The 23,455-nt window shown below is 55.0% G+C and overlaps 1 protein-coding gene across 9 annotated transcripts in view; it reads right to left on the bottom strand.

Moving 5' to 3' along the window:
• Tcf7 (transcription factor 7) overlaps positions 1-17,758 on the bottom strand; it is a 33,497-nt gene extending 15,739 nt beyond the window's left edge. For 3 of the 9 annotated variants that reach the window (XM_060363733.1, XM_060363734.1, XM_060363736.1), the window contains exons 1-3: positions 17,308-17,755; positions 17,081-17,147; positions 16,520-16,644 (exon numbers count right to left, since the gene is read on the bottom strand). In XM_060363733.1, the coding sequence (XP_060219716.1) occupies positions 16,520-16,644; positions 17,081-17,147; positions 17,308-17,559 (444 nt within the window). In that variant the 5' untranslated portion in view covers positions 17,560-17,755. Of the gene's footprint in view, positions 1-16,519; positions 16,645-17,080; positions 17,148-17,307 lie in introns of all 9 variants that reach the window. The other 6 variants (XM_060363731.1, XM_021638870.2, XM_060363735.1 and 3 more) reach the window with 5 other exon arrangements.
• Positions 17,759-23,455: the final 5,697 nt, after the last annotated feature.

The raw sequence follows: 23,455 nt of genomic DNA, 5'->3' as shown, positions 1-23,455 counted from the left end.
CAGGGGGAAGTCTGGCACCAGGCTCCCTGCCCCCCTCAGCCCGTAGAACGTCCCGCTCCAGGGCTTCGGCACAGGCTGTCCCAGTGCCAGGCTTCCCAGACAACAGGGTGGGTTCGCCCAGGGCTTGGCGTGTGCATGGCAAGTTCAGGGACTGGGGCTCCACCCCCCTCTTCTGCCCGAGGGTGACTGTCCCTAGCCTCCAAAGGAACAAGGCAGGTCTGGGCTAACTGTCCCCACTGAGCACCTCAATAGCACGGCGCCTTAGCTCCTTACTGAGGGAAAGGACACAGTAGATGCCAGAACAGAGGGGGGCATAAAGATGCAAAGAGGAGCCAGGGACTCAACTGCGCTTGGTGTTTTCCCTCACATCAGCCACCCCACATCCACACTCCTTGCCTCTGCCTGAGCTCTGGCAGCTGCTCCCGAACCAGCCTGTGGCACTTCAGGACAGGTACAGGACTCAGTGCCTACAGGTACCCTGATACTCCTGCCAGGACTTACCTAGCCTGCTGACTACGTGGTAGCTGGCTCCCTCCCAACAGAGGTGGTCCTTCCTGCTACTGGCACGTTCTTACCGTTCAAAGACTCTCCCACACCCACCCTCAGCTACTGTCCCTAAAGGTATCTTCTGGGAAACCCCCAACTCCAGCGCCCTACCTGGCTACCACCTCAGGACAAGGCAGCACAAGGTAGAAATGGGGGACCCCTGAGCTCTACTCCGGAGTTGAGCTTGGGCCCAGCTAGGCTGCCCCTGGCCCCCCACTTCCTGCAGGTTCAGGTAAAAAATAAACATAGTCGACATTTTCCCTGCAGACCGCAGCGGTCTGTTCACAAGGCTGAGAGCTCGCTGACAGCCCCTGTCACCACCAGCAGAGAAACTCCCTCGCCTTTGACGGTTGACTCTAAAAACCCCCAAACGCCTGAGCCCCACAACACTTTCCCAGCGAAGAAAGTTGCCGTTTCCTCTGGCCTCGAGTTTGATGGGGGTGGAAGAACAAGTCCTCTCAAGAAAGCCCTGTGGCAGGGTCTGAGCCCAAAGCAGCATTCTTGGGCACCCAGGACCCTACGCGGGAACAAGTATCAGGATGAGCTCCCAGCATGTGTCAGCAAGGAAATGTCTGAGCCTGAGAACAGCATTTGCTAATGACTGAGTGTTGAGCACGGGGCAGGCACAGTTCTGAGCACCAGACACGCCAGAGCAGACCTACCATTTGCAGGCATAGTGAATATCACCACTGGCAGGTAAGGAAACCAAAGCGCAGGTCACGGTCAGAGCTCAGCTACCAGCTGCTACAGTGCAAAGGCCTGTGATTAGTACGGATAGAACAGGAGGCTGGGTTGCAGAGGGAGCTAGCCCAGTCTTTCCCTTTAGCTTGGCTAGCTTACCCTGTGCTGAGCCCATACTCCCGACTCTGAAAACAGTCATCAGAAGCCTACTGGACAGTGAACGCTGGTACATGTCGAGGCCCTAGACACATCTCCAGGCCCGGCCCAGGCATGCTCCTGTTCAACCCGAACACCCAGCTCTCGGTTTCAACGCCTCATGAGACTCCCTAGTTCCTTCTGCTCTTTTCCATGCTGGCTCCTCCACAGACCTAGGTCCACCTCTAACCTGGATAGGTGTCTGCCAGCTTGGCAAGCAAATGCCTGGACATCTTAGAGAGCTGCTCATCTCTGACTCCGGGCTTTGCACTCAGGTCATTCTCTGAAGACCTGGAACAAAGGCCTGGGGAAATCCCTGATGCCCCGGTTTTCTGCACATTCCACCGTACTTGCCATTGTGGCTGGGACTTCTAGTCCCTCAGGGCAAGGGCGCTGCCTCCAGCATCACCCACAGGCTGGGGTGGCCCTGGGAGAATGTCTGTGGAGGGGAAGAAGATCCGCTCTGTAAACTACGGGCTCTAGGGCAGACATGCGGCATGCAGGCGGGCTGTAATTGCAAGAGCAGGGCAGGGCAGCTAAGTAGTATCAACATGCGAGGCAGGCCTGGCACGGTGGCACAGGCCTGTGATCCCAGCACTGGGGAGGCAGAGGCAGAGGCAGAGGCAGAGGCAGGCGGATCTCTGTGAGTTCGAGGTCAGCCTGGTCTACAGAGCAAGTCCAGGACAGCCAGGGCTCTGTTACACAGAGAAACCCTGTCTTGGAAAAACAAACGAACGAGGAAACCCATCTGACACAGGCATTGAAGCAAGGTTCTGTGAGGAGAGGATGTCATCTAGTAGGCACAGAGCCTACTGGACCCCTTCAAGGATTCTTGGGGCCAAGAAGGATGTCAGAGAGTCTCTGAACTTTCCTTTCCTCACTCTTTGCACCAGCTGCAGGAGACTAGAGTGCTCCTCCCCTGCCTCATATAAAGGAGACTGCCTCTGGGAGGCCTTTCCAGCCTCCCATATGTGGCTGGTGCCCTGTTGTATCCTTACCTGCCTTTTCTCCTCCCTGTGTTCTGGGATTATGCCTGTAATTTCTGGCACTGAACTAAGGCCAGTATCCAGGTCAGTGCTCTGAAAGTGGGTGCAGATGAGCCCATGTTCAAAGAGAAGTCCTGCAGCCCTGGGGAAGTCGGGGGCTCAGTGTAAGGTTACAGCAGCACATGGGAGATGGGGCCACTTTAGGGCCAGGGGCTTGTCCACCTGGCATCCGAGCCCCCTTGCTCTTCTCCTTTCCACACCTTTACCCGCCTGAGGTGCTCTGAAAACGAGAATGACCACAAGGTCACAATCACTCCTGCCACCAGTTCACAGGGTGTCTTTGCTCCAATTAGAAAAGGTACACCCAAGACAGAACCCCAAGCCCCATCTTAGGGAACACTGTGCAGACTGACGTCATCTTCAGCTAAAGCTCCCTCAAACAATCCAGTGGTGCCCACTGAGAGAGTCCCCTCCAAGTCTCACTTCTTGTCTTCACGATGACAGACAGGTGATCAGTGTAGAGCAATGGAGTCATCATCCAGCAAATGCCTGGACATCTTAGAGAGCTGCTCATCTCTGACTCCGGGCTTTGCACTCAGGTCATTCTCTGAAGACCTGGAACAAAGGCCTGGGGAAATCCTTGATGCCAAACCCGTATGCTCAGGGATTTGGCTGGCTGCTGGGAGGATCCAGAGTGCCTGAGCCCGTGAGAATAAACGTCCCAGGATGCACGTTTCTTATACCTTCCAAATGAAGTCAGCCAAGGCTGGACCTACCTGCAGGTTTCCACAGACCTCCTCCTGCAGAAATATTTCAGCCTGGCTGAGAAGAACGGGCTAGAAGAGCCCCGGCCCCGGGTCCTACTACCCAGGACACAGTGCTATCCAAGGAATGACAACCTCTAAGGGTCTCACCAACACCCTGGGACAGATGCCTACTACCGAACCAGGGCCAGGGCCTCAGGGCCAGCAGAGCTGAAAGGGCTGGGGACAGCTGGGCCACACCCTAGCCCAAGAGGCTTTATATCCACCTGTCAGCAACAAGGCTGTTGCCATGGTTGCAGAGCACTGCCAATAGCATGTGGCTAGTCCACTAACCTCCTGGCCCTCACATCAGATAACAGACCTGCCTCACCGGAGGGGAGGACCAGAGTCCCTGCATGCAGCCTTGGCAAACCACAGCTTTCTCCACCCAGCCCAGGCAAAAGGCGCCATCAGAGTTAGACAAACCCCCTAAGCTGAGTGGCCTTGCCCACGGCCCCTCGCGGTTTCTATGCATTTGTCTACTTGTGTTTCCCTTCCTCCTCTTTGAGGTAAACGCCCCTCAGGACAGGATGTTTTCAGAGGAAAATAGAAGCTTCCGGGAGCTGCTGCAGCTGAGCTGCTAGCTAACACTACGAATACCCTGTCTGGGGATTCTGCAAGCGGCCTAGGGCTGGGCCTGCCCCCAGTGCAGGCAGCTGCTCTGCTCCTCGTAAGTGCCCAATGTCAAGCCCACCATGGATGGAGCCTTAACCCTGTCTGGGCTTAGCAATAGGGACATGAGGCACTTAAGCAGTTTAGAAGCTCTTGTGCCGGGGGTGGGGGGCACAGCTGGAGGCTTTGTAGAGATGGAGGGCTGAGAATAACGAAGCAAGGTGCAGACTTAAGAGCTGTCAGTCCAGCAGCGGCTGGCTCCGTGCCCAGCAGTCTACAGAGTTCCAGCCTGTGCCAGACTCCTACCATTTTCCCCAAGCCACTGTGCTGGGAGTGAAGAGTCTGCAGAAGAGGACGGTGAAGTAAGATCAGTCCACTGAGCCACTCAGGCCTCGTGGAGAGCAGTGACCAGTGTGGATCTGTGTCCGGCCTCTTGGGTTCTTAGTCAGCAGCCTTACCACTTGGCCAGCCCTCACGGACAGCACTTAATGCTGGCAGCTCCCTGCCAAAGAAATCTCGGTTGGCTGGCTGTGGGCAGGGTCTCGACTCTGTAGCTCAGGCGATGCTGAGGGGAAGGTGGTCAGCAGTAGCTAGAATGCGGAAGAGACGAGACCTAGAGACCTGATCCTCAGACAGCATGCATTGCTGCCCCAGTGCAATGCATGAAGGACAGCACAGGGGCCCTCAAGTCACCTGGACGCCCAGCCTGCCTTAAGAAGACAGCTTTGCCCAGAGGCCGTATCAGGATGCTCATCCTGGTCTGACCCTACAACCTACTCCAGGTTAATACCCAGGAGCTCTTGTGTGGACTCAGTCCAGCCATTCATCCATAAAGTCACAAGACAAGGTGCAGAGAGAAGCTGCTTAAAGGCAGGCTCCCGGGCCCGGAGTGCTCCCACACCCTCTACACTCAGTAGAAGCAGAGGTAGGGCTGGGCTGTTCCGGTTGGTCGACACAGGGTCCCTGCAGAAGCTGAGTTAGGGGACTTGTGTAAAATCGCACTATACAGGCACTCCTACATGGGACAGGGAACACCAAACTCCCATGGGCAAGGAGGCAGATGCAAGGGCCAGCCAAAAGTACCCAGCTGTCTATACTGTGCAGGCTACCTACAGGGCAACAGGGCATTGTGGAGGAGCTGGGTTCAAACCCACCTTCCAACACTTACACAGGGGCAAGGCCCTTTGTGTCTACACTTGCCTGCCCATCAGCTAGTAGTGTAGAGTGTGCCAAGGCCTAGGTGAGCTCTTATTTGTACTTGCTAATATTCTTTTTGTACTTAAGATCAAAAGGAGGGAGGAAAGAGACAAAAGCAAGCCCTTTCCCTAGACAAAGGCTTTTCAGGAAAGCCAGCTCTGTTTGAAGTTGGGATTGCCAACCCTCAACGTCCTTTGGACCACTGCCTGGTCACCATCAGGCCAGGCTTATGAGCTCCCCTCTGGCCTCCAGTGACCACAAGGGACAGTTCAAAAACACTGTCCTCAAAACATCCCCATGAGTCTGGCTAGAGGCTCTGGCTCCCAAGAAGCTTGTCCACAGGTGTCACACTCAGGCCTCGGGGGACCCTCCGTCTCCTTAGCCCAGCTTTTCCCAAGGACTCAGAGCCTAGGAAACTCTCCAGCCTGACCCTAGACACCCCAGAGGGGGTACCTTGGCCCAAGAGGACTAGCAGCAGGCTTTGGGCTAAGTGAGGACCAAGCTGGCAAGGAAAACTCCACAACAGACAATTTCTAACCATCTTCTGCCATACACCAAACTTGGCTCAACCTTACAGGTCAGTTTACAAACTGTTTTCCACGTGACATTTCCTTGGCGGGGGGGGGGAGGGGAAGCCCTGTAGGTCTTGTCTCTCAACCAAGAGATGCAGCCTTCTTCACTGTGTGGGGACTGGCCTTGCCAGATGTGGAAGGAGAGGGTCAGTCTGGCCTAGACCTAAGAGTGGCAGGGAGAGCCCAAGTCTCTTCTTGGGGCCAGAAGGAAACCACGCAGCTCCACAGCCCGTGCTGTTCTTGCCCCTCACATTCTAGAACAAAGAGAGACAAGCAACGAGGAGCGTGGACAGCAGGGGAAGGCCCACATCCAGATCCTGACTTCCAGGCACCTCTCCAAGCCTCAGTTTCCCCACCTGCAGAATGAAGGCAGTAAGAGAACATGCTGCGTGTGCATGTGTGTTTATGTAAATGTGCCTGTCCGTACAGGAACATGTGTGTTGTGGATATAAACATGTTTTTGTTTTGGTCCCGGATGTGGGACGGACTACCCTAACCAGCAGGAAGCAGCGAAGAGCACTGCGCCCCACTCCCACTAACACTTTCTCTCTCACCTGGTGTTGGGGTGTTAGAAGGGACTGGGGTAGAAGAGGGAGAAAAACATACAAGAAATGTAAATAAAAGTTTTTAAAAAAGTATGACAACACATGTGTCTAAATGTGTGTGTTTGCGGCAGCCAGAAGTGAAAGGTGTTTTTGTTTGTTTGTCTTCTATTTCCTGAGACAGGGTCTCTTCTCAGTAAAGCCAGAGCTTGCAAGCTAGGCTGTCCGGTTAGAGAGCTCCATGGCCAGCCTGTACCTGCCTCCCTGGCACTAGGGTTGTGAGTGTACACAACCACTGAGCTTTGCACGTGTGTTGGGGGGCTGGACTCAGATCTTTCTGCTTACACAGCAACCACCCCACCAAATAAGAACCCCCAACAAAACAAAACAGGACCTTGTGTAGCCTTGGCCTTGCACTCACTGCTTAGTTGAGGATGACCCTGAATGCCTGATCCTCCTGCCTACGACCGTAAGAGGCACTGTACCACTGTAGCCACTTTATGCAGTGCTGGGAACTGAACCTAAGGAGGGCCCTGGTATGCCAGGCAAACACCTGGAACCTACGTGGTTTTTCGTTTTGTTGTTTTGAAGCTCTGTCATGAAAGAAGATACATCTAGTTACAAGAGATGTTCTGTTTTCTAGGCACTTACTAAGTGCCAGCCGCTGAGCGGGCACCGAGAACCCAGTACTGAAAGGACAGATATGGCCAGGATGCTCTCCTTCCAGCCCTTTCTGATCACGGCTACAATCTCTCCATGTTTCGCTTGACGCAGCCACCAACCTTTTGGCCTTGGATCTCCCTGCTTTGTCTGTTCCCTACATCCCCACCCACAGGGCTGCTCCCGGGGCCGCACACTGCTTCAAAGCCCACCATCACACTCTGGGGTGGCTGCCGCAACCGGCACACCCGTGTCCAGCCATGCCTGGCAAAGACCCCACTGCTCTCCACAAGCCATCAGAGGCCCACCCACCCTCTGCCTGCCTGGCCACCAGGCGGCCACAGAGCCATCTGATCTGAGTGAAAACTTCAAACTTAATGACTTTCATGTTGGTTATTTAAAACGCAATGTAATTTTCTTAAACACCCTATTATTTCCTTTGATAGCTACAAAGCTTCCCCCAATCCCATAAGCATGTTTATTTTTAGAGAAAAGAGTGGTTTGCAGTTGGTCACAGAGACCATAGGGAGAGGGAACCCACAGACAGCAGGGCAAGGAGTCAGTGCTGGCAGCCGGAGGACCCCAGCCGCTGCTGCTGGCTTTCCACCCCACCCATCAGCAGCCAGGCCCACCCTTCCCTTACCAGCACCCCAGCCAGTGACCCTCCTGTCCCACACTGGCCAGTGGCCAGATCAGTGTTAGGCTGGCCTCGGTGCCCTCGGATGGTTCCACTTGCTGCTCAGCGAGCCTCCCACTCATTCCAGGCAAGGACAAGCCAAGAGAAGGGTCCGAATCGTGCCCTCCAGCAGTCTTTCTCCTGTTCCAGACAGTCTGCCCCAGGTAAGGCCTTGGGCCTGAAACCTTGGCCAGCAGAGTAAGAGCCATGTCTGGATCCAGCAGCCTCAGGCAGAGGCTGCCCACACTGGGTGGGTGGGTGGGTATGTGCAGCCCTGCCATTCGGGGCTGCTGGGCAGGGAAGGTGGCATGGAGGAGGGTTTGTGTGCAGAGGTCAGCTGAGCCCCACCAGTGCGGGGCGTCCTCTGGGTGCAGCTATTTTTAGGTCTGAGGCTTTCATGTGGCTGAATGATGGGAGTTTACAAAGCATCAGTAATGCGTTTCAGATGGCGGCCCAGCAGGCCAGGAGGCTGGGCCCCTGACAACAGAGACAAGTCAGGGTTACTCAGCGTCTCCATCCTGGGTTCCCATCACCTGTCCTTCCCTCTCTGTGGACCCTACTGCCTAATGGTGAGGCTGGTCCTTACAATGGCCAACAAATCCTACTCAATGCCCACCCTACTAACAGTCCTTTCCAATTTATACCTATCTGGACCTCAAGAATTTTTTAGAGAAAAGAGTGGTTTTCTCAAAAAGTGCTGGGGTCAGGATTCCCACCCATTGAGGAAAGGACACTGAGACCCAGAGAGGTCAAGAGGCCACCACAATCCTCTGCCATCACAGGAAAACCAGCTTGAAGGGAGCGATCCACTACCACTAGCCAATGTCTGCTCAGACGTAGTGGGGTTTAGGCAGCGCTAACCATCCTGAGCCCACACACCATTGTTCCCTGAGGCCCAGGCCTGGCCACCCAGGCCTGAGTCTCTGCACACGTCATCTGGAAGCAGACAGTGTGGGGCCTAGACGGCTCCCCTGTTCTTGGAGCGGGAGGTGGCTGTTTTAATGGGGGATGAGGGCTTGAGGAGGAAGCGTATTTATTTGACAGCGTGTCTGCTTCCTCTGATCTCCAGGGAGTTCTGGCTGTAGAGTCAGGGCCTCCAGGGAAGGCTGTGTCACCCGGTTGGCTCTGGCTCTAAGGCAGAATCTGGGTGCAGTCCAGGGAGGCAGTCTCCATGGGTGGGGACAGGCCGCAAGAGCAGCCTCCCGGCAGGAGAGACCAAAGCTCACACCCTTCCCAGCTCTCCTGAGGCAAAGGCCCCCAGAAAGTGACAGACGCCCTCCATGCCGAGGGCCTGTGCCAAGAGGAGCCCTGTGTACCAAATGGGCCAGAGGCAGCAGATGGGACAAAGCCTCTGGCAAGAACAAACTCTACTAAAGCTTTGGTGGCGCAAGCTTCTCGCCCCAGCTGCCCAGGAGCCTGCTATCAGAGGAGCTCAAGAGCTGCAAGTGCGACAGAGTTCAAGGCCAGTGTAGGAAATGCAGTGAGACCTCACCCCAAAAAGGACACGCAGGAGGGCTGGAGAGATGGCGCTTTGGTTAAGAGTCCTGCTCTTCCATGGGATTATACCGAGAGGAGGGTCTGGGGATACAGCTCAGTGATAGAGGGGTTCTGTTTCAATCCCAGCACCACCAAAAACAAACACGGAAACAACAAAACAGAGGAGCCCACCCAGGCTAAGGAAAGCTTTCCAGTCTGAGGCCCATGACCCAAACCACACTCGACTGTTTGGTGACAGGGTCTTGTGTAACCCAGGCTGGCCTTGAACTCGGGGATCAAACCCAGATCTTTATGCTAGCTGGGTAGTCTCTACCAACTGAGCTTCATCTCTAGCCTCGCAGTGTCTTTTTTTAGAGTCCGGTTTTTTGTTTGTAGGTGGTTTGTTGTTGTGGGTTTTTCATTTCTGTTTTTTCGTTTGTTTGTCTTGTTTTGTTTTTCAGACTGTATCATTTAGTCCAGGTTGTCCTTGAAGTCACATCAATCCCTCTGCCTCACCCTCCCAAACCCTGAGATTAAAGGCATGCACCTCAGTGCGTGAGGGGAGGCTACAAACTGCCTGAAGGAGGCAGCAGAGAATGCTCTGGGCTGCAGGGACCTCCTTAAAGTCCCTGGGACCTCAGAGCATTGCTAGATGAACTCTGGTTAGAATTGCCCCCCCCCCCTGACTGGATTGCCAGTGGGCTGCATGACAGCAGCACCCACCTTTGGGGCTCTCTGGCCAACCCCCTCATTTCTCCCCAGCCTAGTCTCTGCTCACATTCCTCCAATCACCCTGCTGCTCCCTGTGTCCACCCTGCCCCAGCTGCCAGCTCTGCCTGCCATGGCCCTCCGCTTCCATGTCCAACCCAAACCATCTGTGGTGGGCACCGCCCTGCCCTGACAGGGCTGCCAACCCGCTGCACGTGCTCACCCGCCCCTCCCAAGCTCTGGAACCAGTGAGGCCTGGGCCTCAAGGTCACATGGCGGATTCCTGGTGGCAGCCCTTTCCCAGCCTCACTGCACATTCCTCGAGGACCCTGGGGGTGGGTCTGTCCAGGTGACAGGAAACAAGCCCATCAGGCCTCTCTCCTCTGCCCTCCTGTGCCCCACCCAGGGTGTCCTCCCACTCTCTCCTGCAGAGGCATCTCTCAGGAAGCCTCACCAGCTGCCCCCGCAGCAGCCGCTTTCACTCTTCTGTGTTTTTTATCCAGCTGAGCAGAACCTCAGGGAGGAACTGGGGCTCGTGGGGAGCAGCTCTGTGTGTCTCTCCAAGGACTGAACTCTGGGGGGCAGTGATAACTTCCCATCCACGCGGCTCAAAAGACAGAGAGTGTGGAGCTAAGGTTCTAGCAGGCGCTGATGGCTATCTGGGAGACCCCAGGCCAGCCTGAGGTGTAGGGGCCCCCAGCTCCCTGTCCCGGTCCCAGGCCTCCACTGTAGTGGACTTCCACAATGTTTCATTCCCCCCAGAGAGCACAGCCCCTCACATCCCTGCTTTCAGAGGGCGCCAGATGATGAACCTGCCAGACTAAATGCTTTTCCTCTCTGTGCTATGACGAGTTCCTCCCCACCTGGCTTCCCTTTCCCCACCTGCTGAAGAATCCGAGCACTGGACAGCTGGGGGATGGTGGGGTTCCTGTGACCCGATAAAACACCTGTTTCCTCCAACAGAGCCTTGTTTGTACACAGAGGCAGGAAACCCCAGTCACAAGGGGGGAGGGCGTGTGACTCTATGGCTCTGGGACCACAACAGACCCGAGGAGCCTCAGAGGGACTGTAGCTGCTCCCCACCCTCACCCAGGCTCTAGGCCCACCCTGACCTAATCTAACCTCAGCAGTAGGGCTTTAAACTGGCACCCCTAGAATGCTTTCCAGTTCAACTCAACCCTGCTGTTTTCAGGGGTGGTGGGGAGGGCTGTGGCCTCTACAGGGTACGACCCCACGGCTTCCTCTGACTGCACACAAACACGGCTCAGAGCAAGCTGGGACAGAACCCTGGTCCTGGCACCCTTTGTGCTGCCCTCCAAGCCTAAGGACAGTGAGCTAGCTCATACTGTCTTTCCAAAGGAGTCAGAAGCAGGCCTCCTCGCTGGCCCTGGGTAGAGTGGAGCTAGAAACCCAGCTAGCTCTAAGCAGGGCTCTGAAAGGCAGGCTTCCTGACCCTGACCAAAGTGGCAAGGCGCAAGCCACCCTCGGAGATTTCTAGCTTGGGGACAGAGGAGAGGCAGCAGATAGTCCAAACCTTCCCAGCCCTCCCAGGCTTCAAAGAAACACAGTTCCCAGGAACTTCCCAGTCCCACTGCCCACCCAGTGAGTACAGAGCAACAAAGACAAAATGTCCCTTCAGTCCAGGGGCATCAGGCTTTGTACGGCTGGGGAACAGTCACAGGCCAAAACCTGGGGCTGCACTACTTCCTGGTCCCAGAACTACCCTGGATGTTACGCTTCAGGAAAAGCCCCCAAATGGACTGGATGAAGCCCATGGGTGTTGCCTGGGCTGTACTTCGACAGGGCCCTACAAACCAGCAGCCTCTGTGTGCAGCGCCTAGGAGAGGTCTGCAAATGGCTGGGCAGCCAAAGAGAGGTGATATTGTCTCCCTTTTCCTTACAAAACCCGACTTCCTCACATTCAGTATGAGGGCTTTGTATGGACTAAACTTACTCTGTGGTGTGTGTGGGGGAGGACTTTCAGGAATAGCACATCTCACCCAAGAAGCCACTGGGGCGGGGCAGGTACCAGGCCCAGCAGCCCGAGCCCTATACCTGAAGGGTCTACAAGCAGACCTGTCTGGCCCAAAGTAGAAGCACAGCTCTCTAGATGGGAAGCCAAGTGGAGGCCCGTGAGCGAGGCCAGCCAAGACCAAACCATGGCTAATGCCTGTCACCAACTGCCCTGGCACCTCTCTGGCAAAGCTACAAATTCTCACTCTGCTTCTACAAGGGTGCTTACTAGTCCACTCCCCAGATGGGAAACCGGGAGATGTTAACAGAAGGCCCCACCAAGTGCCCCTGGACAGCAGTGCCCACTGCCTTGGTCTGATGAACTGTCAGGGTGAGCAAGGTAGCCAAGGCCTGAGGAAGACGGGTCAGAGGCTTCTGGAGGAGACGTGTGAAATAAGCCCTGAATGAGGAACGAGAAGGTGGAAGCCACATGAAGAGCCAGGCGGCAGGACGGCAAGCTGAGGGTACAAGTGGGAAAATCTGAGGTGAGGGGGAATCTTGTAGGTGTAAACCCCAGGAGGACACAGAGCGGGCTACTGTGGGGGGGGGTAGGAAGAAGATGGGGAGCCTCAGCCCTCAGGCTGTGGTAGATGCCTTAGACTTTCCCGCAGAAGCAGTGGAAGCCCTAAGAGGGTCAATGAGGCAAGATATGTGATCCGACCCAAGTTCCCACAGAGTCCTTTCATTGCTTTGTGACTGCGGGTGAAGGTGTGGGTCAGGGAGGAGAGGGAGGCGAGGGGACCCTGGAGGAGGCATCTGCTCGCATCTAAGAGAAAACAACCGTGAGGATACTTGGCGGGTGATACAAGCTGAAGAACAGGAAGGTCTGGGGTGTATCTGGAGAAACATCCCCAAGCCACACTCCCGTCTAGAGGGAGGCCACAGTGCATGCTGGGGCCATTCTTCATCTTCCTCTGCTGAACAACAAGCCGCTCACTGGAATCCCTGACAGCCCATGATGGGACCGGCTCTGCCTAGGACACCCATAGCTGGGCCTTCTAAAATAGATGGGCATGCCCAGGGATAACCCTGCTTATGGTCATGTGGCATCCTGGTGCCATATCTAAACTCCCCCTAAAAAGCTTCACTATGCTCTAACTGGTGCCCTACCACCATTAAGGCTTGGAGCAAACCCTCTCTGTGGAGAAGGCTGATCCTCACCCAGCTCTGACAAGAAGCCCGCTGGGCAATAGTACTTCCCTCCTTGGCTCCCCCAAGTCCTGCCTAATCCCTCACCCTAGCCCTCCGAAAGTTCACCGCGTAGTTTTCAGCCTGGACCTCAACCCAGGAACAGAGGGAAGCTCAATGGACAGGGGCCCAAGCATGAGTCCTATGTCATCCTTCTCCAAACTAGAACTGCTACTGGACCCACTGGATAAATACATGTACAAGTACCAGAGAGCTGTGGGGACTAGGGGCAAGGAAATGTGGCCTCTGCCAAGGCCAAAAGCCTCAGCTTAAAAAAAAAGAAAAGAAAGAAAAAAGGAAAGGTTGAGCCGTAACTCTCATACCATAAAATGCACCACTTTCAAGTGTCTAATTCCATGGCTTTAGTAGCTAGGTAAGGTTGAGCAACGGTCATCACAACCTCATTCTACAACACACTGATCACCTCCCTCCCCAAAAGAAACCCCACAGCCACTAGCAGTCAGGCCCTGTTCTCAACTACCTGCAACCCCGGGCAACCACTAAACTGTACTGTCCTATTACCCACATGGCGAAAGGCTTTCCAGGTTACAGGCTTCATGAACCCACAGAAGGGGCCAAAGACTCATGTTGTCTCTATCCTGTTTGGGATAGCACTGTCACGCAAAGCCACTTGCCTGAGTCTCCCTAAAGGATGATACCTTGGGTCCAACTCTCACAACCCAGCCAAGCCCAGCAGCTTACTCCTTCCCTACCCCAACTCTGTTCTGAGTCTCAAATCAGAGGAAATAAGATAAAACAAACAAACAAACACACACACACAAACCACAAGCCAAGCAGGATGTGCTGTGAAGCGTGACAGAAAAACCCGAGTTTGAACCCCGGGACACACATGGTGCAAGGAGAAAAACAACTCCCGCAGATGGTTCTGTGACACCCCCCCACATGCACACATATGCAGCAGCATGCGCGAGCGCACACTCATCCGTAAACGCACACACAAAAACCTCGCACATCCACGGCCCCTGCTCTAGGCCACTAACTGCCTGCAAGACTGCGGAAGACGCCCCACCAACACCTGCGACCAATTTGCCAGAGAAGGTGAAAAAGAAACCAAACACCAAAAAAGCTACTGGGGCAGGGGCTGAGAGTCTGGGTTCCGTGGCAGCTGGCCGTTGAGTCAGGCTCCCTGCTCTGGGCAAGGCTGGAGCTGGCCTGTTTAGATGTCTCTGATGTGGTAGCCACGCGGACATCCCAGTAACATATGGGCAGGGAAGGTCCCTGGCGCAGACTTTCCCTGGTACCTAGGGAAGCTTACCCACTGGTCTTGGGCATCTCAGCATAACTACTGAGCTTCTCTATACCCCTGGGAAATGCTGGGCAAAGAGGAAGGAGGCCTATATCCAGGCCCAGTCGGCGGGGCATGAGCGGCACACTGTCTTCCTACAGAGGAATGTGGGAAAGAATCAGCTTTGGCAAAAGACTCCCTGCCCCCAGGGTCCCTGCAAGGCACTCCTTACCTGTTAAAGAGAATGAGGGCGTCTTTCCCAGTCAGGGGACAGATGTACTCCCCAAACACAGAACGACCAACTTTGCTTTGTAAAACCAAACTATACGTGAGTCCCCCGCACAGTTCTTCATGGGTTGCAGGCTACCTTGACTTTTTATGACTTTTATGTGGTGTGTTCGGTCAGGTTTGTTAAAGAGACTCTCTTGGGCCAGGAAGATGGCATGGCAGCTAAAAACACGTGTGCAAGTTCGGAGAACGGACCCGGGCTCCCTTCTCAGAACCCACGTCACAGTGGAGAGCACAGACTTCAGTTATCCTCTGAGTGTCCATGTCCTCCTATACATCACCCCCACAACCCCCCCCCCCCCCGAATAGTCTCTCTACACTCCTGTACATCGATGTCCCTAATCCAGCATCCCCCAACACACACCCCTGGCTCTGTTTCTAGCCCTGCTCAGCAGCTGATGCCGTAGCCAGGAGAGTCAGTATATGTTATCAGAAGGCAGTGGTGAGGACAGTGGCTGAGGAGGAGGGCAGGGGGACAGTGACAGCTAGCTATCCACCTGTGGCAGCTTGCGAAGGACACCAAAGCAAAAATACAGACAGCCCGGGGCAGGGTGAGTGGTGCTCGTCCTGACGGTGGGAACCCACCATTCTCCTACTTTTTTATCTCTCCAAGTCACCCTTACCCTTAGGCTGAATACTGCCCCTCCCCCCCACGCATCCCCAGTTCTAGGTATCTCCTATCCCTGGCTCAATCTATAAGCAAACCTCTAACCCACACTGCCCTTTCCCTGTGTTGCTGTGCAGCCCTGAAAGTCCCAAGGTTCTGGGGGCTCTGCCTTTTGTCGAGTCATGGTTGTCACAGTGAACCTAGCCCCAGCCCAAACAATGCTTGCCAGCGATTTCAAAGTGGTAGGTGATGCCAACTGGCCCCCAGATCAATGGCTTTACACCCATTAGGGGACTTTAAAAGGTTATCTTTGTTAAGCACTGCTTGTGCATGGCACAAAGTCTCTCTCTAGGGCAAGTGGCAACTGTCGAGCAGTAGTGTTGGGAGCCAGCCACCTCTTCACGTACAAGAGAAGCACCTCATATGCCGAGCCATCCCAGAGCAGAAAGGCAGGCAGACCAAACAGTTGACTCGCACAGCTCCCTGGTGAAGACTGGGAGTCCATTTCTGGAGTCTACCGGGCTTCCCCCTGTTAAGTGGCCCAGACTCCCCTCCCTACCCTCCTAACTGGGAACCTTAGCCAAAGCTTGTTTGTGGAGAATAGCCCGCATCTCTCTTCTCGCCTGCCACAAGGTTCAATAGGGGGCCACTTTCAGAACCACCATTCTTGGAATCACCCACAGTCTTCGGGGGTGGCCCCTGCCACTTAGCCATCCTAACCTCTAGCCCAGGGTCTCAATCTGCACCGGGCTTGTGGCTATACCCAACAGGCCTCCATGCTTTCCATACACCCTAATTCCCAGCTGAGGACAGCCCGGGATCCTTGTAGGAACTTTTCAAAAGTAGGGCTTCGCTGCTACCCAGCTCAGAACCAGCTCCTCACACTTTACCTGCAGCCAAGGGCCACAGGCCTGGCTCACGAGGAGCACAGCCATGTCACCAGGTTGACATCAGCTAGTTCATGTAGCTGACCCCTAACTGTGGTGCACACTTAGCAAACCCTTCCTGGTGTGTGAGACAAGACCAGCCTGATCAAAACTCATACCATGTGGCAAGCGTCCCCAGCAAGGCTTAGGCACTGCTGGCATGGGAACATAGCTCCTGAGGCACAACTAGCAAGTGGAAGAGATTCAGGCTCCTACCCGTTCTCCTCACACCCGAGCTCCCTTGCTTCTCTGGAGAAAGCTAACCACAGAGCTCTTGCTCAGAGTATGCACATCACGCTAGGGCAGGGCAGGGGCTCAGCTCAGAGGTTTGGTGACTTCCACCCACAACCCCAGCTCCATCCAACAAAGGCACCTGCTTGAGCAAGTTGGGAAGACAAAGGCCAACCGCAGAAAGAGCGGAGCCCAGGTACTCCTCCTTCAGTTTTCCCTTTGGGTCAGACTCCACTGGGTGTGAACTGGGTAAGAGCATCTAGGAATTCGCATCTGGCAAAAGAAGTCCCTTTTTGTCCAAGCTTCACCTGCATAGGCAAGGAGGTAGCCAGCCCATGACAGGGCCTGACTGCTGGGGTCACTTACCAGCGGGGCTTGAGGCTGGGGATGCTGCCCGGGTCCCGAGGCCGGCGGGTAGTGCATGAGCAGATTGAAGGCAGAGTAGACAGTCTCTTTGTACATGCCACTGGCACACTCCGGGGCCTTCAGGCCTGGAAAAACCACAGCTGGGTGAGACACCAACCCGGCCAGCTGCTCTTAAGGGCTGAGGGCTGTCTGATCCGGAGAGAGACAAAAATACTGCCAAGGGGTCCTCTTCAAGTTCGTGACTTGACAGAGACCAGGGACCTTCGAATGGGTGGGAATATCCCCAAGTTCTGGGGGAAAGACCCAGAGCCCAGGCCTCCACTCAGCGGCTAGACTCCCCACCGCGCCCTCCTGCCTGGGAACCTTAGCCAAGGCTTGCTCCTCAGGGTGAAGAATTAGTCAATCACCTGGGCTGGAGGGGAGGCGGAGATGGCGGGGGTCTGTTTACTCCTATAAAGGTCAGGGCACCGGAAGTGACTCCAGCTCAGCGGCGCCCAGGAAACCCGCCCCCCACTCCCCCACCCCAGGTTCTAGCGTCTTCCCCGGCGGCTCAGAACTCACCGTCCTCCAGGGACTCTGGAAGTTTGTCCGAGAAAAGTCTCTGCGAAGTGTGCTCTCGTCCCAGGGCCTGCAGAGCGAAACAGAGAGGCCTTGAGGGGCAGAGGGGACACGAGGGGCTTCAGAGATGGGACACACGGGGGAAGGGTGTGGGCACAGGGATGGGGGGGCGGGTCCGCACGATCCCAACTCGGGACGAGGCTCCCCGGGGAGGAGCGGGCCGGGCTCACCTCGGGCGCCCCCTCGGCCTCTCCATGTACCCGGACGCCGGGACCCGGGACCCCGGCGCCTGCGGCCGCGCCTTCGGACTCATTCACCAGTGAGGACTTGAGCTCCGCCAGGTCCCGCTCGGGGCCCGCGGAGCTGTCGCGGTTCTTGTCGTCCTGTTCCTCGCCTTCGTCCTGGAAGGCCAGCAGCTCGTCGGGCGCGCCGAGATCGTCGCCTGCTCCCGCGCCGCCCCCGCCGGAGTCCAGCTGCGGCATGGTGCGCTACGCCCGCCGGGGCGCCGGGTGAGGGGCGCGGAGCCGGCCTGGGAGGCGGCGAGCCCAGGGTGCGGAGCTCCGAGCCCGGAGCGCGGCGGGCGGAGCGCGCGCTGACTCCGCCTGAGCGGCCAGTGGGCGCGGGGCGAGGGCGCGGGGCACAGCCGCTCCGGGAGCTGGCGGGTCGGAACATCAAAGGCGCCGCGGGCAGAGTGCCGGGGGCGGAGCAGGCGCCGGGGCGGGGCCGCGGTGGGCGGGGCCGCGCTCAGACCCCGCCCCTGCTCTCCCTGGAGAGACCGGGACGGGCCCACTGGGCATAGTCTTAAAGGGCTCGCTCTCCTCGAGCCAGTCCCATCTCCAGCCTGAAATCCATCGCTCAACTGCGCAACTCCCGTTTCCTTATCTACAAGACAGCCACAACTTGCGCCCAACTTCCTCCTCCAACTGCGGAGAATGGGGTTCCTTAGAGCCGTGGGACGTGTGGGTGTTTTGGAACCTTGGCGTGACAGTATCCTTGGCCTGATCTGGAGGCTGCTAGAGGAGGGACCATGGCACACACAGACACACATACACACCTGCCCCTTTCACCATCCCCCGCCGGCCATGTTCTAGACCCCCTGCTCACAGAAGCACAAGCGTTCGCTCCCTCACATCTTTATCGAGCAAGCGCCTGCCTGTTGCATGTGCAACTCAAAACACGGCAGATAGAGGACATGTGGCGGCCCCGAGGCGAGGAAAAACCATAAGCCGCTCACGTGGGTTCTGCAGCCCTCCATGACTTTCCCAACTAAGTCGGACGCCTAGAACCTGCTGTCCAAGAATTGAGACTTTCTGGGCGGCCACGTGGGCCATGGGATTTGATCTTGGGGTCTTTAGGCAGTACTCCATCTGGGAAGTTACATCCCAGGGCCCACTGACCCTGACTGTACTTAGGGCCTCTTCTTCAGGGGCATCTCCTTGGCACCCAGGGGCCGTACCCACGCTTGCGGCCTTGACTGGCTACAACGAGGCCAGTTGGATAGTGACACAGTAAGCTGAAGACGTGCACAGCTCCGTCCCAAGCACGTGTGGATCGACCCTTCCACCTCTTTTGAGAGCAGCTGGAACAGTGGCTAATTTGTGGAGGAGGACCCTGGCCGCCTCTCCGAGTCCGGGCCCCACAGGACCCCTGGCAGCGGCGCAAAGCCGGCCGGAAGACAGCCGCACCGCCCCTCCGGGTCCAGGCCCAGCCTGCCTGGCCGAGGATCAAAGAGACAGGGCCTTGCTTCTCAGCTCTCAGATCCTATCAGCGCCCTGCCAGCGGGGCTTCTGGGTCCTCCAGCTCCGGGCTGAGATGCCCATTCCTCCCTCCCCCTTCCCAGCTCTGGGGGACTTGGCTATTAGTGCTCAGCTTGGCAATAGAGATGCGGTGCAGACCCCGCCCTTGGCGCCTCTGGAGTCTTCCTCCCCACAGGTGCCAGCTTGCCGCTGGTTTTGACCCCATCCTCTCTGGATTGGGGGCAGGGCAGGGGTTCCAACGGAGAGCTCTACAGGAGGAGGAAAGGCCCAGGATGGAGGCCTCCCTCACATCAACTCCGAGGCTGTGGGCAAAGCTTCGGCGGGGAGCACCTCTCTGAGAAAGTTGCACGGGAACTGAGATCGTCGTCCTAAGTCTAGGCACCGCGGATCCTCCTGTGTTTACGAGCCACTCCAGTTCAGGCAAAGTCGCTTCCATGATGGGAGGCAGACCATGAGGTCCTAACCGCCACAGGCCATTGGAGGTCGAAGTTCCCTGAAGAAAAGTCAGGGAAGGGGAGATGTGATTCCGCCCCCTCCCCAGGCTTCCCTCCCCTGCCCCCCAGCGAGGTATTGCCCTTTTATCAAAGAGCAAGGTCTCTCTGCTTTATTGGTGCAGAAGTGGCCTATCTTCAGATGGAACTGAAAAGGGAATGTTTTATATGCCCTTATTTGGCAAAAGAAAATATACTTTTCCCTGATTTGCTCACCCTCCCACCCTCAAGTTTCTTTGGATGACTTTATAGCGCTGTGAAATCCCCCAAGCCCGGGAACCACTGCCCTGAGGCATCCTGGCTCCAAGCCTCACCCCACTGGGATGAGCAGTGTGTGTGTGTGGGGGGGGGGGGGGGCGGTCAAGAAGGGAGAAAAAAAAGAGCTTGAGGCCTGGGAGGGCAGGGGTAGAGGGGCTGAGTCTCCGCCTCCGCCTCCGCCTCCACAGAAGTCTAAAGGCTTCCTGAGGACCTGCTGTTGTGTACTCACACTCACGCAAGACAGTGGGCAGGAGTGCAGGCATAGTGGGATCAAGAGACCTAGAGGGGTCAGCGTGGCTTGGGATGGTGGGCGGGTGTGGAAAGCCCCCACGGTTTGGAGAGCTAACCCAGCCTGGGCTACATAGTGAGATTCTATCTGAAGAAAATAAAAATAAATAATATGAACATAAAGAAGGCAGGTGCTATCTCCCAGCAGAAGCCCCTTGCCCAGACAGTGCTGAGTCTGCCATCACCACCTCACAGATGATAATAGTGTGCTGGCATCCATAGGAGCCTCTCACACATCGTCACACTTATCATCACTAAACCCTGTGACATGGGGACAGTAGTCCCCATTTCGCTAATGAGTGACTAAAGCTCAGAGAGGTCGTGTGAGTCACCCAAGGTGTCACAGCTTCAAAATGAGGATGCTGAGCTGAGCTTCCAGCCTCTGGGGATCAGACCCCAGACCCAGTACCTAACTGCCACACTCATATCTTTGTCACATCCCTGAAATCCCCAAGGGCCAGCCTCAAACCCAGAAATTAGCTACGTGGCACTGGCAAACAAAATGCTGGGGATCCTGTTTTTTTTTTGGGGGGGGGTGATTCCTATTTCATGGAGGGACTGTGGAGAAACAGAGGGCTGGGGAGAACCAGAGGGCAGTGGCTCGGTTGACAGGATGCTTGTCTAGCACGTGCGAAGCACTGGACTTGATCCCATGTAAACCGAGGCTGGTGGTTCATGCCTGTGAGTCCAGCACTCAGCAGATACAGGCAGGAGGCAGATGTAGAATCAGAAGTTTATGGTCCGTCAGGGGCATGGGACCTTGTCTCAAAGGGATGAGGAGCTCTTCACAGAATGGTGTGTCTCAGTGGCGAAGCCCTTTGGTGGCTACTCCCCTGGAAGTTCCCAGATAGCTGGGGTTGCAGACCAGCTGTGGGGGAGATCCAGGTTTTCTGTGGCCAAGCCACAGGTGGTAACTTCATCGTTATGCAAATGACCAGGTGAACTCGATGGTCCTCCGAGGCCGGAGAAAGACACAGACACACACACACACACACACACCCACACACACCCGGCTTTACAGTAGGAGGGAGGAAGCTCCTGAGTTTCTGCCCTGTGGAACTCTGGGCAAATCACTGACCCCAGAACTTCAGCATCCTCACGGGTGGAAGGGTGACGATCTGGGCCTGCCTCTCCCTCATGCTAGCATGAGGTTGGGTGAATCACTGTCTCCTAGTAAAGAGCTCAACACAAAGCCTGGCACATTCCAAGGCTCTAATAAATGGGTGCTCCCGAGCTCGCTATTTTTCGGAAGTTGTTAGGCTAATTGTCTCTTCATGTAATGCCATGTAAATCATCTGACTGTTCTCATGGCCTGAGCCCACTTAATCATAGCTAAGTCTGAAAATACACATTTCCTCTCCTTTCCTTTCAAGTTCCTTTAACATGAAAGGCCCTCGTGAACTCTGTGACCTTTTCTAACAGGGAGATCCTTGAAATGTGGCATTTCCAGCAAATGGCTCAAAGGCACCCCAGATGGATTGAGTAAATTACAGCAGGGAGAGAGACTCAGGAGCAACAGAGAGCAGCCGTCTTCCTGCCTGCCAGCCCACTTGCCATCCTGTCGGGACTTGTCAGGAGCCACCTGAAGGGTGACTGCAGGCCCTAGTCAGGTTCGCTCCCTATAGGTGAACTTCTCTCAGGGCAGAGCTAGACACGGTCCCTGAGGCAGACTGCAGGTTATTCCTAGAAACTGTATAGTCTCTCTCCCTGTGTGTGTGCCACACACAACAACAATGGTACAGTGGCATGATGCAGCTGCCTAGAAACACACACACACACACACACACACACACACACACACACACAGGAAAGCTGGCTTGACAAAATCCTTGCACGTGGGAAGCTGACACAGGATGGCTAGTTCAGGACCAGCATGAGCTACATAGTGAGTTTAAGTATCGGACAAGAAACCTACCAAGAGACCCTGTCTTTAAAAAGCTCAAAACAAAACAAAACAAAACCAGCCAGATGGTGGTGGTGTATACCTTTGACCCCAGCACTCAGGAGGCAGAGGCAGGCAGATCTCTAGGAACCTAGACATGTCTATAGAGCAAGTTCCAGGACAGACATGGCTACACAGAGAAACCTTCTGTCTTGCAAAATGAAACAACAAAAGTAAAAACCGACCAACCTAAATAATAAAGCTGTTTTAGCTATGTAATTTTTACTGATGAAACCCTAAGACACTTTGCCTAAGATGGGAGGAGTAAGGAGTCTGCCTTACAGATTCAGGAGGCCTATTTACCACTGTTTCCCACAGGCCAAACCCCTTACTGGGTTCCCAGTAAATGGACTGGTTTGGGCTGCCCAGGGCCCTGAAGTAGGGAAGTCTCATGAGCCAAGGGAAATCATTAGATATTTGTCAGACAGTCTATCTGTTTGGTGGGGACAATACTCTCCTTTCTAACCCACACAGACTTAGAACTCACTGTAAAGCTAAGGCTGACCAGAAACTTGAATTCTTCCTATCCCATCCTCCAAAAGCCTAGGTGTAAACCATCAGTCCAGCTTTAGAGCCTTCTTTTCTTTTCTTTTCTTTTCTTTTCTTTTCTTTTCTTTCTTTCTTTCTTTCTTTCTTTCCTTCCTTCCTTCCTTCCCTCCTTCCCTCCCTTCCTTCCTTTCTTCCTTCTTTCCTTCTTTCCTTCCTTTCTTTCTTCCTTCTTTCCTTCCTCCTTTCTTTCCCTTCCTTCCTTCCTTCCTTCCTTCCTTCCTTCCTTCCTTCCTTCCTTCCTTTCTCTCTTTCCCTTCCTTCCTTCCCTTCCTTCCTTCCTTCCTTCCTTCCTTCCTTCCTTCCTTCCTTCCTTCCTTCCTTCCTCTGTTTCTTTCTTGCCAAAGATGACCCTCAGCTCCCACTCTTCTTGGTTTCAGGCCTACACCACCAAAACCTGCTTATGTGGTGCTGAGCGTGAATCCAGGACTTCATGCTCGATGGGCAAGCACTCTATCAATTGTACTGGCTTCCCATCAGTCCTAGTTAGGGTTTCTATCGCTACAATGAAACACTATGGCCAAGAGAAAATTGGAGAGGAGGGTTGATTTGGCATTGAAGGAAGTCAAAACAGAAACCCAAGCAGGGCTGGAACCTGGAGGCAGGAGCTCATGCAGAAGCTGTGGAGGGGTGCCACTTACTGGCTAGCTCCCCATGGCTTGCTCAGTTTGATTTTTTATAGAACCCAGGACCACCAGACCAAGGATGACACTGCCCACAGTGGGATTCACCCATCTCCATCAATCACTAAGCAGTTACAGTTGGTTCTTACAGAGGTGTTTTCTCAGTTGAAGTTCCCTCCTTTCAGGTAACTCTAGCTTGTGTCAATTTGCAATAAAAGTAGATAGCACCCACCTTAGATCCTTCTCCTTCCTCTTCTTCTTCTTCTTCTTCTTCTTCTTCTTCTTCTTCTTCTTCTTCTTCTTCTTCTTCTTCTTCTTTAACTAGGAGAGGTGCCTTGTTGTGAGATCATATAGGACATTTTTATTTTTTATTTTTTTTCTTTTCAAGACAGGATTTCTCTGTCCTGAAACACACTCTGTAGACCAGGCTGGCCTCAAACTCAGAGATCCTCCTGCCTCTACCTCCAGAGTGC

This window comes from Meriones unguiculatus, chromosome 11 (assembly GCF_030254825.1).
Source record: "Meriones unguiculatus strain TT.TT164.6M chromosome 11, Bangor_MerUng_6.1, whole genome shotgun sequence".
NCBI lineage: Eukaryota > Metazoa > Chordata > Mammalia > Rodentia > Muridae > Meriones > Meriones unguiculatus.
This window is presented reverse-complemented; position numbering and strand designations above follow the sequence as displayed.